Consider the following 18,570-nt stretch of genomic DNA (forward strand, 5'->3'; position numbering starts at 1 on the left):
TGTAAAATTGGGATACTCTTTAAATTATTGAAAATAATTTTACCGACTTCAGCGCCAACTTGCGAATATTACTCGAAGCTGCTATGTTTTAAAAAGTTAAATTTTCATTAGACTTAGTAATTAGCATTTTTGATTTCCTCAAGATAGTTATTCTTCCCTTTTTAACGCATATAAATCGCTTTTAAAGGACAAAATAATGAAAATTGCGATAAAGATATTGAAAATAGTCGACATTGATTATTTGCATGAGGGTCGCTTACCACGAACACGTGGGGTTTAGGCTTAGTGTTTGCCTGTGGATTTGATTCTTATCTCACTTATTTGTTCATTATATTCAATTGTTGGACCAAAATAACACCAAATATGAAGTGCAGAATATCATAAATCTATTCATCTATCACATCGATAGACACCACGTAGGGAAATATTTTTTGAGACACGAGGGAAAAACGCACCTGTCGACTTACCAGGGAGCATTTCAAAGAGAAAAATCTTTAATATTTAAAGCAATTCTAAATGCAAATCCAGGAAAAAAATAAAGAAACTAACCTGAGTTGAAGGCATCGCAGGTGTTAATTTTTCTATAGACTCCCTCCTCGTTCCATCCTTGTCAATATTGATTTCTCGCGATAATTGCACCAAAAGTGGCGGCGGAACTTTGCCATAAGAGGCAAGTGTCCCGCTTCCCATCGAAGTTCCCCCAGGCAGCCACAGAAACTCCTGGACAGCGATGGGAATCGGCGGAAATCGGTGTCGTGGTCAATTTAACATGCACCAGGTGCAATTGTCCAGTAATTGCATTTTAACCCCTCGAACCGGGAGTATGTCACGCCGACAAATTGCCATGAAGTGACCATCTTCCAGTTCAGGTGGGTGATTTATAGTGAACGGTAGGATTGGAAGGCACATTCCTGAAAATCCAAAAAGGAAAAAGTCGCTGAAAAAATACACGCCATCAAAGGTTCTGAATATGAAAAAGAAGGAAAAAATGGGGAGAAAGCAGTGCAGAAAATGTCTAAACAGGTGCGAAGGATTTAAATTTTCCCACTCATTTTCCGGGGAGAAATTAAAGCTGACGAAAGGTGTAGGAAATATTTGAAATATTTCCTCATATTGGGTGTGATTCTCTCATTGAATAAAAAGGTTATTCCAGTATAATTTGGGTAAGAAATTAGATGATAAACTTACGTTTTGCTGACTTAAATCTTACCTGCAGAAAATTATCAAGATGCTGCCTAAGAACTTTGTAAAAATTGACATCTTTTTGGTCGGTAAGACAAGCTAAAGCTGAAGGATACCACAGGTAATTTCAATAACGTACAAATATCGTTTTCATGAGCTAATTATGTAAGTAAAGATATTAAAATGTCACCAAAAACAAAAAATTTTCTAGAGGGCAGATTAAGAGATTCTGTCGCGCAAATTTTTGAATCAAATTTTTGAGCTTAAAACTAACATAACCTAAAACTTTTAAGAGTAACCCATATGCCGAATACAAGAATGAGATCGATTGCACAGTTATTAATTCTTTGAAATTTTCTAGTGTCTTTATGAAGTTATAAAAGTAGGGTTAATTAGCAATGGTTTTAGGTTAGATGTCCCATTACACGCGTTGTACATAACCACAACGTGAAAGGATCAAATACTAGCAATTGATGAAAAATGTAATATTTTATGTAATTTAGATACTGGAAAAATAAAAGGATCATATTTTTGAACATCTTTTCGAAAGGTCTACTTTTGTCTCTTGAAATTTTTTATGCACATTTATCACGATAAAATGTGTTATGTTGTGAATTCTTTATTCATAACATAATGCTCTCATCTGAGCGGACTCCAAAGATGACTTTTTCTTTGTTTCTATTCGTTTATTATGTATTTATACAGCTCAAAAAATTGATACTTTCAAATAATCTTTGATGATTCTTTTAATTTTACCAGTAGAAATTTTCTAACTTGATAAGGGAAGAGCACCCCGGATCGAAATGTTAAGAGGCATGGTCGATATTTAGTAGAAAATATGCATAAAGTAACAATTACAAGTTCAAAAACCAGTTTTAGATTTATTTCGACGATAATCACGTTATTATGAGGTTAAAATTGTAGGATAGTAGATAAATGCAGGAAAATTTTTTAAAGAATTATAAAAAGAAATTTATTTAGAAAAAAGATTTTTTGCAAAGTTTTCCATATGTAACTGGTATGTAAAAGGTAAAATAGATACTTATTGATTCTAAAACGTAAATTTAACAAGTAATATTCTTTGAAATATTTAATATTTAGAATTTTACAATATGCAGTTAATATGCCTTTTTTGTAATAGTCTTTTGAGATTGAAATAACACTGAAATCTTACTGAAGATATTGTTTGAGTTATTACTTTGTATTATATCTAAACTCATTTTATAATGCAATAAGTATTAATAAAGTCCTACAATTATAAGAAAAGTAAAAATAATAATATGGGTTATCTAAACTTAAAAAGAAAAAGTCAAAATGTGCGAAATAGTTAAGTTTTTCTTTAGTTGGCTGAGTGCTTGTTTTTCGTTTGAACCTGAATATCGAGGTTAAAAAACAATCTGAGAGAAAAGTTGTACATGGACGAAAATGTAGCTGATTAAATTCTCTATCAAACTCACAAAACAGATTGTTAGGGACAGTCCTAGTTTTCGAGATATTTTTGATCAAAGTTGCTAAAAAGTTCGATTTTCCATGTTTTCTGACATTTATGAGACTACAGCGCCCCTGGTGTCAGTTGTACAAACTTCATCTGTTCAGAGGATTTATCGGGCATGTAAAGGACAACAAATTATTCCATAGTGAAAAATATATCAGTTCAGCAGAATCGGTGATATAGGCACCCAAGTATCAAAAAACGGCAAAAACGATTTGCCTATATTCCAGGCGCAAAATCCAAATGAAATCAAAATGATAAGTATTTTCGTAAATCATTTGACCCTAGCAATAGAAAAAATAGCATGAGAACCCAGGGACAAAAAAAAAGTTCAAAATTGTTGCACAGTGTAATAATAAATCTTTTTGACAGAAATTGCTTTGGAAATATTATTAATAACGTCAAAATTACCTTAGGCATAGGTGGGTCTACATTGAAAGCACTATATTTTCGCATAATTCCAATGAAAGATGGACTTGGACCTAACTCTAGCTTAATTAACTCTCTTATTGTGTTGTCCATCTAAACTATTGCGTTAAAGCCCAACTTATTTTAGAAGTACCCACGAAAAAACAACGTTTTTAATGTCGCCCCAACTCAATATAGCCCCACTTCCCCCTACTCAGAGAATAAACTGCAACTTTGGCAATGAGAGCGAATTGTATATGAAATTATTCTAACAAATAATTTCTTTACAAAGATCTCAAAAATTATTTTCATCTAATTTGTCAATTAAATTTTATGGTAGATAAACTTCATAAATTTCTACTGAAATGAAAATTCGATAGTTCTTGACATAAAAGAGAAAATTTACAAAAGTACTCGAACATACTCAAAGCAACTTGGAACAATCTTCATGGAAAATTTCCCAGATGTGATAAGAGATTGTAAAGATTTATAAAAAAAATATAGTTAGGCTCCGGCGAGATTCGAACTCACGATCTCCTGTTTACTAGACAGGCGCTTTAACCAACTAAGCCACGGCGCCATGGAATATTTTAAAGTTTTACTTTAATTTTATTATTTAATAAATAAAGAAATAAATTAAGTAATTGGAAAAATTGATTGAAAAAAAATATTTAGGCTCCGGCGAGATTCGAACTCACGATCTCCTGTTTACTAGACAGGCGCTTTAACCAACTAAGCCACGGCGCCATGGAATATTTAAATGTTTTAATTACTTTTATGTGGCTGAAAAATACTTCCAAATTATCAAACAACTCATTATTTATTTTCTCTCCAATTCTGACGTGTATTTGCTTTATCTGCTTTGTGACTTTGCCTCTTGCGTGAGATAAACTCCAATCAATTGAACGAAATTGCTTTCAAGGCAGTTATTTTGAATTATGTGAATCATCAGAATGTGAAGAGAGAATAATTGAAAATTTGCATTATTTTTCCAAATATTCCGCTGTTTTAAGAGCATCATAAAAGCATTTTCTGCGTAAGTGACATCAGCGCCTCTGGTGGTTGATTTACAAACATTATTTGTTCTAGAAACTCTTTGTATATTTTAATACCTTTCTTTTGCATCCAGAATAATTAAAATTGATCTATTAAAACCTGAGCAATGGCTAATTAAATATCAAAAAGATGAAAAATAAATTTGTCTAACTACGGGCACATAAGAAAATTCTAGGCATTAAAGTCAGCATTGTCTTAAAGTATTGATCGGAACTGTTGCATTTCCAATGCAAAAAATGCATTGTAAATAAAATAAGGAACTGGTCAAGAATTTAAAGACCTTTGAGGACGTAAAAGAAAACGTCGGAAAAGAGCATGGAAAAGTTTTCCTTTCAATTGAAATCAAGTAAAATTCATTTCTAATGTTGCTTTGGAAAATGACAAATGGCGTAAATTTCTATCGATTTTCCCCACAATTTCCCGACTTTTCCTCCCTCTTGGCAACCAATGGGCGGTCAGGAAAATTCCCATTTTGTTCTTCATTGGTCGGAACACCCTTTAGCATGCCCCTCCCATCGAGGAGGGTGAGATTAAACTCACCCTCCTGAGTTCTCTCTCCCGGGGTCTATTTGCCATCCGATCATCCTAGGGACTTCAGTTCTGACAATGCCGAGGCGCGAATGAGCCACCAGATTTTGCGGCTCATCCCAAGTGAAAGACACAATTGTGGTGCTAATAGTTGGCACGTTTTACCACTTGTCCGGGAATCAAAATCGTTCACTTCCCGCCGTTCCGGGAGTGTGTTAGTGCTCAAACATAATCTCTGATTGTGGACACGTGCAATGGTGGGAATAGGAGTGAATATTAAGTGAACAATCAACCCCGGGAAAATAAAGTCAATTCCGATGATGTTCTCAATGGATCCCTTTGACTTCGATGCCGCCATGACGCGCCATCTCTTCGAGGCGACACACCATCATTCGAGTCTGACCAATTCAGGTTCTCCCAGTTCCTCGGACTTCTTCCTCTGTGACGACAACTCCACAGACACAGACTCCTGCGGCGGATACAACAGTGACCAGGAAAATACCGCTGAGAAAATGTACTAGGAAATTTCTTCTAAATCCCAGGGAATCCTATTTGCACTGATCCCTCTGAATCTTGCAGTTTCCGGACACAGAAAGTCAGAAGGGTCAAGTGCGCCTCCCAACAAGCCCAGCAGAGACAGGCGGCAAATCTCCGGGAAAGACGTCGAATGCAGAGCATCAATGAAGCCTTCGAGGGACTCCGATCCCACATTCCCACCCTCCCCTATGAAAAACGTCTCAGCAAAGTGGACACCCTCAAACTAGCCATCAGCTACATCACCTTCCTGGGCGAAATGGTACGAAAGGATCGCAATGGAAATGAACCAGGACTCAATGGACTCCAGCGGAATACAAACAGGGAACCACCAAAGAAAATCATCCTCAGAGGTAGGTGTCCTCCCCATTTGATTGATTGTCTCATTGGGAAACATTTCCATGTCACACGCAAAATACAAAATACCATTCGTTTTCCCTGAACCTACTGCACACGTGTTCTAATCACTGGGTAACGATTTCTAATCAAATATGAATATGTCCCTGAATGCTAATGATAATGTTTAGATGAAGTGGAAAGCAATGAGTATACAAAAGGGAAAATACAACCATGAAAGGTGGAAATGAAAGGCTAGAAAACAAATAGGGAGGCATTAGAAAGATAATTAAAAATTAAATTCTCAGTAAGATTTCTGATTGTTTAATACTTAATTATTACCACAAAAAATGTAGAAGGAAAATTCGTTGAACACTTGAATAATTATTTTTTTTATTTATCGGTTTATTTAGATCTAAAACGTTTAATCGTTTATTTATTCATTTATTTTATTTTAAAACGTTAAGCTTAGAAATTACATCTATTACATTTATTATATTTCTTTTATTACATTTATTGTTACATACAAAAAAAGAGCAGTAAAAATTCAAATTGTTCAGTAAGAATTAAATTTGATAAAAGGAATAACTAAATTTTGGTTAGTAACAAACCTTAATATTTAGTTCAATTACTTTACTTTGACGATTTTAAATATATAGAACCTGTAGGGATTTTCCGGATTTTCCAAAAAATTAAACAATTACCGACATAGATTCGTTCCGGAAGTATCTTTGAAAGATTTCCCTACTCCCAAGTTTTTATTTCTTGCTATTTTAAGTAAAAATACAAATTAATGAAAAAAAAACAGTATTTCTTATTATTTAGCATGACATCGTGGATACATATACCGTTGTATCTGCATTACTTTTGTGTCAACATTTAATACAATAGGCGTTGTTTATACTAATGTTTATATCGTCGATTGCACCAAATGCAGATACTATTGAGATTTAATTTAATTCAAGTGGAGTGAGGATTGATCCAATAAAAACGCTTTATTATATGAACTTTTTTTTGCACATTAAACCATTTGAAAATTCCAAAATTTGTTTTCATTGAACAACTGACCCAAGAGCATACTCAGAAGCTTTAGGTCCTTGACAGATCTGAGGATTAGCCGAGACACGGCTTAGCGTAATTATATTAGAAATAATGATTAAACTATATTTCCATAATTTTCCATAAGGTCGTCTCTCGGCTTAAGTCGTAAGTGTGTCTAGGGCATTAGGTTTGCATAAATTCTGTTTTGCGTTTCATTGAGTGAGAATAGGTCTTCAAACAAAGAAATAAATGTGGAAATGAGTGTTGAAACACGTGTTGAACCAAACCACACCAAACCTCATCTCACTCGATGAGGCTTCATTTAACCCATTAGTGATGGAACAAGCCTAAAGCGGAATACCAAGTCTGATCTGAGGGTTGGGTTGGTTGATACGAGTGTTGGATTTTACTTATGACAACACTCATTTCGTGTCCTGGTAACACTCAACCTTCTCTCAATGCAAGTCTAGGAATTGATTTTACAATTTAGCGTATTTGATTTTGGTCAGCTCGACTATGAACCCTTGAACTAGGGCTCTCCAAAACCCTAATTAAATTCGCCCAAAATTGCACAAGTTCATCGATTAAGTTCCAATTTAATTTACGAGTGGTGCTGGCAACTGTTCCAGCGATAAATCATTTATCGATAAAATAAGCCTTCAAAATTGAATATTTTGAAACTGATGAATTATTTTAACCCCTCATAAGGTTTATTTCAACACTCGCGAAGTTTTACTTAAATAGGTTTGTAAAAGAATTTCGGTCACTGTCAGATATTAAGATTCTCGTAAAAACCAAGGGGTGATTCGTAAGCAATTAGAGTGAGTCGAGTTTCTAGTTTCCCCAAAAAATAAAGGGTGAAAGGAACACCTATTGACACTGTAAAGAAGTCGTGTCAGAAAACGTAGACTAAGGAAAAAACATTATATTATTTCAATTTTATTTGATTCTTTAACGTGTTATCACACTTGCACATTAAAATTTTAATATGATTCACATTAATTGTCACTGGTGAGAGTCCAAATGTGTAATTTGTGTGTTTGAATCATTTTATATTCAAAATTTGAGCTATTTGTTGATAAAAAGGTAGACTTGCCCCGCAAAATTTTATATAAATTGATTTATAGCATTAATGCGAAAAATTAATGCGATTTTCTCTTTAATTTTTTACTGTGAAAAATATTTATGCTTTAGGTAAATTTAAACTTATTTTTGCAGGCGAAGTCCACTTCTTTATCAACAAATAGAAAAACCCCAAATATTAAGTGACTCAAAGACACAAATAACATATTTGGACGCTCACAAGCGACAATTAATGTGAATCACATTAAAATTTTAATGTGCAAGTGTGATAACGCCGTTAAATAAATTTCAAGATTTTGACAAAAGTGTTAATAGGAGTTTCCTGTCGAAGAGGTGTTCCTTCAACCCTATGAGTTCCTTGAATTCCCTAAAAAATATTTGGGTTACTCATGTTCCCTGAAAAATGTATGGGTTCCCTTAGGTTTTCCGTGGGCTCCCTGAAAAATGCATCGGGGTTCCTGGGTTCCACATGAGTTTCTTTTAATTTTTATGGGTTCTCTAGATTCTACGTGAGTTCCCTGACAAAATGTAAGTGTTCCCCGTGTTCCCCGACCCCGGGTTCCCTGAAAAATTATATGGGTTCCTCGGGTTCCATGAAAAATGTATGGGTTTCCTAGATTCCCTGTGTGTGTCTGATAAAATGCATGGGTTCCCCGAATTCCCCATGGGTCCCCTGGCCAGATTGGCTTGAGTTCCCCGAAATGAGTTAAACCCCTTGAAATTCCCATCCTCTCCCTTTGCTATCCAAATGAAAATTGCAAAGAAATTATTTTTCCAGTCGGCAGACTCTACATCATAAATATTTCAAGTGAGAAAAAAACCACCTCGCGTTGAAAGGTGGGATTTTCCAACTAATCCTCTTCATTGTCGTGTCCTTCGATTGACTCAGGGCTTAAGGGAAAATCCTCCACACTCACAGAGCCATCAAGAAAGAAAGAAGCGTGGAGAGAAATTGTCACTGGGAAACACCATCGAGATCGAGAGGGATGAATTTCTGTGTCACTCAACCCTCTGCATTTTCGTGGGAAATTCGTTCCGGGTGTGCAGATGCAATGCTTTTGGGGTTCCCGCGTCCGTATCTCTCTCCCGGAGATGTTTATTCTCACTCCACAAACCCTGTGGATTTCTGTTTGTTGTACAAATAAATTAGGAGCGAATGGAGAGATCTCCGGGTGTTTCACTAATGGATTTTTGAGCTATGCTCTCCTGCTTCCCACCTCTAACAAATTTGCCACTTTACCCACCCACACCATTGATACACCGATTGGGAAAATTCTCAAGTATCAATTTGCACACACGCGAGAATACTCTGACCCTGGAGGAAGATCTTCCATCCAGACTCCTCCGCCAGGGTACCAAAAAAATATATATTCCACCGTGGCAATTGAAGCATAACCGGAACTAAAGACTAACCAAGAAGGGTGTCACAGAAAATTACACTCAAAGGGAGCAAAAACCGTGAAGAATGCGATTCATAAATGCTCTGACCTGCCATTAATGAAGTTCATGCCATCCCCTGCAATCGACTCCATCCCAGCACATTCCACAGATTCCAGATGTTCTAACCAGACGCCCTCCTCTGCAAAAAACCAGTGTGTGGAGAACAATATTTCAGAAATGAAGCACAACGAATTAATTGTTTCAAATTTTCACATCACGCAATTCTGCGGCAACTGTAATTTACGAATTTATCTCATAATTTTAATTTTAATCATTTTAACACGAAATTCGTGCCTAGGATTCATCGGAGATTCTAGGAATAATTTAGAATTCAGATTTAAGATACAAATTCAACCAAAACATCACTGAAATCAAATTTTTAGAAATATTTATTTAAATGTAAAACAAATAAAATTCATTTTATTTAAAAAAAAATAGTTTTTTGTAAAATTTATTACAGATATTGTCTAGAGTACATTCTAGATTGATGTCTAGAAGAAACTGATCAGTAATTACTCTGGCATACATTTTAGATTAAGAAAATTTCATGAAATCAAAATTGATATTTCTTTCTCTGTTTAACATTTTGAATATGTCTATTTCACTCGCTCGCACTTCGTACTTTTCTTCTTCTTCTTTTCTACATCAAAACAAATTCAATTTCGTTCAAATCAATTTGAGTGTGAAAGAGTGTTATGCGAGGAATATGAATTTTGATTTAATTAAATTTTCCTGATCTAAAAGGTATTCCGGTGACATAATAATTTAATTTGATATGAAACGTATAGAATAGGGAATATAACGTGGAATATGGAAAAAATCGTAAATTTTTTAAGCTTAACACTAAACCTACCGACCGTTTTTTGGTCGTTTTTTGGTCAAATGACAAACCGCGGTAGGGTAGGATACTCGACAAATTTGTCTTGGAAAATAGCAAAAAAAATTAAAATTGAATGCCTCACAACTTTTAGATCGGTAAAATTTCATGAAAACAAAGTATCCCTTTCTTTCTTAAAAGATTTGCATAGGTCTATCCTACTCTTTCTGTCTCTAAATTGGACTGAACATAATTTAATTTGGTGAGATGTGCAAAAGAAGAAGAAGAGTGCGAAAGAGTAGGATAGACATACGCAAAACTTTTGAGAAAGAAAAGGATGTGGATTTGGATTTTATGAAATTTTCCTGATCTAAAAGATGTGCCGAAGCCATAAACACTGAAAAATATATTATACATGCATGCATATTTTAAGAAATACATAAAGTTAGATAGTGATATTGTATACTGTTTAAATATGTGTTAATTTTAAACCGGCCAATCTGACCGGGTCTTGGTAGGTTTACTGTTAAAAATTATTAATAATTTTCATGGGAAAGAGAAATTAGAAACTTATGCTTCTACCACATCTTTTGGGTCAGGAAAATTCCACGAAATTAGAATTTCCGTCCTTTCATTCTAAAAAATATTGAAAATCTCTTTTCCACTCTTTCGCAGTCTTCTTCTTCTTATTTTGTGCGTCAAACTAAATTCAATTTAGTTTTGAGGGATAGATATATTCATAATATTATATCTTTGAGAAACAAATGGCAATTTTGGTTTCATGAAATGTTCTAGATCTAAAAGATCTACCGGAGTCATTATAAACCATCTTGTCATATCACATGCTTAAATTTAGTTTAAAATTATTTCTGTTTGATTTTATGAATTATTGATGCCATGACATCTAACCAAAAATCAACTTTAATTTTTAATTGTTGTGGCTCTGGCACTTTTAGATCAGAAAAATTTCAAAAAGTCAAAATTGACATCCTTTTCTTTCTTAAAAGCTTTACATATGTCTATCCCACTCTTTCGCACTCTTCTTCTTTTTTTTGAACGTGACACTAAATTTAATTTAATTCAATCCAATATTAAGGCCGAAAGAATGGGATACAATTATGCAAATCTTTTGAGAAAGAAAAGGATGTGAATTTTGACTTCATGAAATTATACCAAGATAAAAGGTGTAGCGAAGGCATTCGTTTTTAGTTATTTTTCAGTTTTAGTTAATTTAATTTCAAATATTAGGAAGATATCTAATTATTGAAAAACTTTTCAAAATATTCGAAGACAATCAAACGCCGCTATAAGAACTTTATGTATTTCATGTTTTTAACAGCATTTATTATTTACTGAAGCTCAAAAATAAACTTCATGCTCAAAAAATGAAAGGTTTTAGAAATATTTTAGGGGTTAATCGGTTCATTAAGAAGTGGTTCTGTTTAGAAATTGCATCATCTTTAACATTTATTTGAGGTTATGATGATTTTCGTTCATTTAGGTTAGATTCATTGTATTACTGTTATGAAAGGGATACTTTTAATAATTTTACTCATTGAAAGGCCTTTTTTAAAATTTTTTTTAAGTGTATAATAAAAATTCGGATATTAGTACATTGAATTCGATTTTTCAATTGGTTATCTGGTACATTACATATTGACATGATAGTGTAAAGCTTTTATGTGCAAGCATATACTTAAATGTATACTCCCTAAGCCTAAAGACATTTTAAGGCTGAAAAATACATAACAAATTTTTCAAAATATTATACTTCAGAATGTGAATTTATGGTTAGAATAGAATATAACCTTAAATTTAAGACGTATTCATCCAAATTCAAAATATAACCTATTCGAATGTAATTTTATTATTTCGCAATTCGAAATGAGAAATAAAACAACCGTGATTATTTATTTTCCCCAACGATAAAAAAATCTAACCTCAAAAATAGTTTCTTATGACCTCTTACTTTTTCAAACTAAAATAAGATATATTTTAGATATATTTTATATATTTTAGATATATTTATATCTGTCAAATGAAAATTGAAATTTCAATTTCATTTTCTATTTCAATTTTTATTTGACACAAAGGGACAGCTACATATGATTTCAGTGAGGTAATATTTCAATCGATTGAATTTCACTCAATTGAAAAGGTGTGCCAGCGCCATTAGGTTAGGAATTGAAAGTATTTCAAATAATAAAGAATATTTAATATTATCATAAATTAAAAAAAAATATTCGCTTATTTATCTTACAGCATTTTTAGCGAATATTAGGAGTTTTTGTAACAAATATCGTATACGTCGTTATTTTTTTTAGGTTAGATTTAACATAACCCCAAATTGCAAATGTTCTTTTATCTCCTTTAACTTCAATAAAAACACTTTTATGAGTTATTTATTATTAAAACAGATTAGGGAAGTATCAAAACATATTTTCTACAAATATAGAATCTTATAAAGGACTAGTGTTTAGGGGAAAGCTTTCAGGCTTCGCATATGCTCTGACTTCGAACACTTAATATTTCCCATATATTTTAAAAGTCCGTATCAAGTCGCACTCTTTCTAAAAAAAATATTAAGAAAATGTGGAAAAAATATGAAATTTTCGAAGCCAAAATGTGTGCGTAGTCTGAAAGAGTTTGTAACTCATAGTTTCGCCTTTTTCAATATCTTTCCAGGAAGTGGAATGTCTCATTCACTTTCGTGGCATCGAAAAGGTGATAGAGTTCCAGGAGCACGTCTCTTTGCACGTGTCTGGACACCGGAGGATCCTCGAGCAGCCCAACGAAATGGCTCAGCAGGACCCTCCTACATCAATCATCATTCAGCCTGAAATAATCTTCCCTTTGCTGTAAATAATCTCCAAAACGCGAAAAAGCAACGCATCTAGTCATACTGCAAGTCATATTTCTTCAACAATTGTGAATTATATTTTATTTATTAATCCTTTTTATACAACAAAATGATAATTTTAGAGAGAATAAGAGTGCAGTATAGAAATGGTGAATTTCTGTGAGAAATACGTTATTTGAATTTCATGTAATGTGGAATAAAACCTATTCTGTTCGCAATTCTACTAGTTTTTTTCTTCTCTTAGTTGAGGGGTTTAGAGGTGCTGATAAGAGAAATGATGCTTTTATTTATTTAGTGTCGTTAGATTAATTCTGATAAATTAACTCGGAAGTATGAAGAAATTTTCAATGAAACTATAAAATCGTTAGTTGGGTAACCCTATAACCAATCGAAGTGAAATACGATTTCCATCGGAAAGTTCTGATTTTTTCCCATAGGCTGACATTTTAAGTCTTCTGCAAGAAATTTCTTCGATATTTTGCGATAAATTTGTCAAAACTTCATGCAGAGATATAATTTGTAGAAAAGGAGTTCAAATTTTTTAATCCTCATAGTTCTACTCCTCAAGTTTATTAAAAGTTTTATATATTATCAGGTAAATTTGTATATTGGCTCTATCATAAATCAAATAGGTTTGATTGGCTTCTAGCTTTGGAGGTAAAGGTTTGTTGCCCATTAGAAACTTTTACAAACATGACAAATATTTTTTGCTCTAAAGTTTGTAATTGTACAAACTTTAATTTATAATAATTGGTCAAAATTACAATCTTTTGTATCGAACTCTGAAAAAAATTAATTTCCACTTTATTTGTCAAAAGTTTGTCAAAAGGATGTTCGTTTACACAGATTGCAAAAAAAAATTCGTCAAATTGAGGAGTAACAACCTTTTGACAAATTTTTAACAAGATCCCATTGGTCACTCTGTAATCCTTTTTTTCAGTGTACAAGTCTTTAACTTTGATATTCATCAAGTTTACTTTCAAATCTACAAATATTTGACAAACTTTTTCTCTGAGCATATGAAACCTAGTGTCGAGATATGTATATTCCTTGGAACTATTAGAATTTTACGATAAATTTCCTGTAGATTTTCCACTTCTATTGGCAACGGTACGTGCATGGAATTTTCAACTAAATCAAGTAATGTTTTATTTTCAATAAAAGTTACTAAGAAAAAATATATCGTAAAATTGTTCGTAAATATTTGTGAATTCTTACCGGAGACTTACGAAATGTTCGTAAAGTATATAACCCTCTAAAAAGTTCATAAAAGTTTGTACTATTTTACAATACATTTCGTAGAATGAACACTCAACGAACAGTTCTTGGCCCCTTCACAAACATTTGTTCGTAAATTTTTGTACGTAGGGCGAAAAATTACGAATAAGTGACAAAATTTTACTAACATTTTTTCTGTGTACCGAACATTTACAAATAAACAAACATTGTACATAACATGATTACTTGACGAGCATTTTTCTACAAACATTTGTTCATAAATGTTTGTAAACACGCAGAAAAATGTTCGTAAAATTTTGTCTTTTGTTCGTAAAGTTTCCCAAGGCAAACAAATGTTTGTAAAGAAACAAAAAATGCGCGTTGATCATGCTGCGACCAAAGTTTGTTAAAAAGTACAAACTTTTACGAACTTTTTAGCGAGTTATACGATTTACAAACACTTCGTAGGTCCTCAATAGGAATTCAAAAACATTTATAAATAATTCTTACGTAATATTTTTTGTAGGAAAAAGAAACAGCTTGGCAGTGATTCCCATTTTTCGGAAATCCCATGGAATATTCCTAGGAATCTTACCGGGAAATGTAGTGGAATTCCACGGACATTTCGTACAATATTGGTAATTTAGCATAATAAATTCCGCGGAATGAGAAGAATTTTACACCAATTTTCCAATGGAAATTCGCTTCTTTTGGATATGTGGAAGATTGGGCTGATGGTCTCATCATAAAATCAACCCCATCGCCGGTGAAGCGACCAGGAAATGTTCATAAAGAGGGAACCATGGCTGTTTATACAGCTGCATCAATTAAAGGGCCATCGGGAATCAAACTTTCAGTGTTATTTGGTATTAAAATCAACAAACGCAGATTATTTTTACACTCATTGTTCAGTTCATTTTTTTTTAAATCCTGCCACTCACTAAATCCGCAGGGAGAGGAAAAGACACTTTCCACACTAATCCCGAGGACCACATAATAATTCTTTGAGTAAATATAAAATTTAAATTTAAATTTGAACCGCCGCTAAAACAATTTCCGTGTGTTCAGGAGGAATTCGCTCAGGATAGGGCACTCCAACCTTTTTAAGATCTGCCACAGGGAATCTGTCCAAAGGGACAAATCCTAAATTAGCTCCAATCCTTGCTGAATATTTAGAAGTCCAAATTGCAAAGACAACTTTAGGAATTTTTCCAATAAGTCCCTTATCAATTGTCTCAGGATACTTTCCTGCTGCAATTTCTCTGGCCAACTCTACTGTACACTCCACGAGACAGTGAGCAATCTTCCTGCCCCGGAATTCTGGAAGTGTAGCCAATAAGACGCACTCAAGGAAGCACTCAGTATTGTACTTGTCGAAGAGATTAATTTTTCCATCGGCAAATTCAATGAAACTAATAATATCACGAGATTCCTGAACATGACAGTGCTTATTCCGGAACTCTTTGAGAAATGAGGGAGTTTCTGGATTTGGTCTTGAGTGGATTTTGTTGAAAGCAAATCCCACAATTTGGTCTGAAGGCAAATGCCGAGCCACAATAGAAATTCCATCACTAAGATTGGCCTGGGCCAGTTTTTCCAGATCTCTGTGACCCTGGACAGCTTCGGGATTGCTGAGTCCAACAGCTATTGAGATACTTTCACTGGGAATAAATCCTTCCCTCAGAGCCTTCATTGAGCCCTCAAGATCCGTGTCTGGATTGTACAGCTCAATGGAAATTTGGCCTAAGGTAGTCACATTCTTAATAAAAATCGTCTTAAAATTAAATGAATTCTTCCACAAACAGCTTACCATTATCAATAATCCTGAACGTTTTCATCTTTTCTTTTTAATTACTTAAAAAAATGATAACAACCGATGTGTTAACCCCGGGAAAGCTGTTAAGCAACTGACTCGAAGTTTACAGACAAACACTTGAAATGAAGATCAAGTTCAATGAAAATGTCGTATATAATGTCTGTTATATAAATAATGGAGAACATCGCTCTCAAGCAGACTTTTACATAACAATTGACCTCATCAATTGTCGCGTGAAATTGTTGAATGAAAAATTGTGCACTGGGAATATTATTGTAATTTTCTGGTAAATGGTTAAAGAATTTTCCAACATTTCATGCTCGAAGAATCAATTGACGAAAAAAACTCTTTTCTGCTCAACCCAAGTAGCAAAATTTTGCTATAGTGGTGCAAATTATGTCATGAAGACGTTATTTACACGTCATTTAAACTACTCGGGATTGATATGTCCCCTAGCCACTCTCTTACCCAAATATTACCTTATTTTTACCTTAAGCAATTACGTCAGGATGGCCAAAGGATGACCATTTCGAAACCTGACAATGCCAATTGAGTTTTTTTTGCCATATCATATGAGTTCGAAAATGCAATTCATTGAATTTTTAATGAAATCCCTTTACTTGATGATTTTATAAAAATACAATAGGGTAAGTGTGCCAAATTTCGGCATAGTTGCATGCAAGCGCCAAAGTCACCAGTTTGAAATGTAATATGTTTAATAGAAATTGATTTTTTCATTCCTTCTACTTAAGGAGTGTTCCTTAGAATCTTGTAGACAGTTTATCGTCTTTATTTACTTTAAAATCGTTCTTAATACATTTTAAAATGAGTAAAAATGTAGACATAGCTTTGGTGCCCTACTTCGGGAGTTCTTCCAATGTTTTTTTCACGTCATCTCGTTTGTCAAAGCTACATTTTTAGTTATTCTTTTGCATTGTATAATCTCTAGAGTATGTAAAAACTAAGAATTCATGGAAATTCGAGGAACAAAAAAGGTGGCCGAAATTGCAAGCTGGCCGGAATTTGGCACACTTACCCTACGTCTTGGTTGATTTGAATGAACAAAATTCATTGTCATTTGTCAATGAGAAATTATCATTTGTCAGAAATCTCAAATATGTGACTTCTGACAATGCCACGTGAACTGAAATGGCAATGTTACGGCTACAGAATCGCATTTTCGAAAAAACTCTCCTAAGATTCGAACCCAATTTGTCATATGGCATTGCCAGAACGTTATAGAATTCCCCTCCTGGACTTGGGTAATTTTCCTTCAGGTAAGATTTACGTCAGTAAAACGTAAGTTTCTGTGATCTTTCTACAATTACGCCACAATTACACCATTACGTAGTACATTCAAGACACAAAATTTAGTAAAATTTATAGGCTGTTTTTTTTCAGATTAGTGTTTTGTTTTCAGTTGTTCTTAACAATCATGAAAGCAAAGATTTGTAACTCTATTTGTCAAAGGATTACCAAAAAGATGTTCTTCCATTTATTTAAAGTGACAATAAGTTTTGTTAAATCTTGGCCAACAATTGGTCATTGATTATAACGATTGCAACAAAATAGGGTGGAAACACGGGCAAAACGTCCTAGGCTTTGTGAAGTGTTCAAACTCGTGACTTAGAATTCATATCCGATTTTAACCGATTTATAAATCACTCAAAACATTACCCAAAATAATTTAGGAGTAATATAATTGCGGGCTGTCAATGGGTTAAGTGGTAGAACACTCGCTCTATGATGCAAGAGTCCCGGGTTCGAATCCCCTTTAGATCACCAAGAATTTTTCTGGCGTTAAAGGTGTTAGGATTGCATCCAGTGAGCCTCACTGTCCTTAATTCCACGGGCATGGGACTGACAATCTCATCCCGTACAAGAAAAAATAATAATGCATGTCTAGAAATCTCCTTGTGGGAAGGCCTTGTTCCTTCATAGAATGTTGTGCCAGCATTATTCGGATAAAAATTAATTATCCGTTATGTACCGGTTCGTAACCGTTTCATAACCGATTAAAACCGTTTCAGTTTTACCGAAAATTCCGATACCTTTCCAACGGGATGCTCTGTCATCCATTTTAACCTTGAAAATCCGTTGTTAGTGATAAAGCGCGTTGTGATAAAACGCGATTTTCGTATAAGGGCAAATTGTGTCCAAAAATGAAAAAAATCGCACGTAGAGTTTTCGAGAAATCCCAAAATAGCATGGTTTTGGAAGGGAAAGGGAGAAGTGGATTGACTTATGGGGGCCCCTGAAGATCCCAAGTCGCTATCTCTTACCGTTTTGCCTCTAAAGCTGAAGACAGACGGACGAACAAACGGACAAACAGCATGACGTCGAAAACCTCGAAACTTCGGATTTCAAAATTTTACTAAAATACAGGGAATTTCGCTTTGAAAGAATTTTTCGGGATCGAAAAAACGCCCGCGAATTAACTCCAGAGTGACACCGTAAAATTGCATATCTTCAGGAGATATTTTAGAAATAGAAATAAGTTATGGAAACGCCGTGATGTATGCAAGACATTTTCGGCGTCAATTTTTCAGCCCATTTTCAGCGCCAACGGTTCATAAGAAATGTATTTCAAATTTACTGCGTAAAAAATATTTGCATACATTTAGGGGCATTTCAAAAATTATTTTATAAATGAGCTCCCAATAGTAGGGAATTCATATAAAATTGAAACAGTAAAAAACTAAGTAAAGCTCATATTTTGTAAGAAATTCGTTAAGAAAACATAATACCGTGTTAAATGA

At 33.9% G+C, this 18,570-nt stretch overlaps 2 protein-coding genes and 2 non-coding genes across 4 annotated transcripts; 1 reads left to right on the forward strand and 3 right to left on the reverse strand.

The window, feature by feature from the left end:
- Positions 1 to 3,588: 3,588 nt before the first annotated feature.
- Positions 3,589 to 3,662, reverse strand: Trnat-agu (transfer RNA threonine (anticodon AGU)). Its single transcript has one exon. It is a non-coding gene; the product is annotated as a tRNA-Thr (tRNA).
- A 93-nt stretch (positions 3,663 to 3,755) lies between these two features.
- On the reverse strand, positions 3,756 to 3,829 carry Trnat-agu (transfer RNA threonine (anticodon AGU)). Its single transcript has one exon. It is a non-coding gene; the product is annotated as a tRNA-Thr (tRNA).
- Positions 3,830 to 4,742: 913 nt separating this feature from the next.
- LOC129799242 (pancreas transcription factor 1 subunit alpha) lies at positions 4,743 to 12,763 on the forward strand. The gene is made up of 3 exons (XM_055842958.1): positions 4,743 to 5,180; positions 5,246 to 5,553; positions 12,603 to 12,763. The coding sequence occupies exons 1-3, from the start codon at positions 4,984 to 4,986 to the stop codon at positions 12,755 to 12,757; spliced, it is 660 nt and encodes a 219-aa protein (XP_055698933.1). The 5' UTR covers positions 4,743 to 4,983; the 3' UTR covers positions 12,758 to 12,763.
- A 68-nt stretch (positions 12,764 to 12,831) lies between these two features.
- On the reverse strand, positions 12,832 to 15,946 carry LOC129799240 (uncharacterized). The gene is made up of 2 exons (XM_055842956.1): positions 15,806 to 15,946; positions 12,832 to 15,738 (listed from the first exon to the last, which is right to left on the reverse strand). Exons 1-2 carry the CDS (start codon positions 15,831 to 15,833, stop codon positions 15,023 to 15,025), a joined length of 744 nt encoding a protein of 247 aa, XP_055698931.1. The 5' UTR covers positions 15,834 to 15,946; the 3' UTR covers positions 12,832 to 15,022.
- Positions 15,947 to 18,570: the final 2,624 nt, after the last annotated feature.

Source organism: Phlebotomus papatasi, chromosome 1 (genome assembly GCF_024763615.1).
Source record: "Phlebotomus papatasi isolate M1 chromosome 1, Ppap_2.1, whole genome shotgun sequence".
Classification (NCBI taxonomy): domain Eukaryota; kingdom Metazoa; phylum Arthropoda; class Insecta; order Diptera; family Psychodidae; genus Phlebotomus; species Phlebotomus papatasi.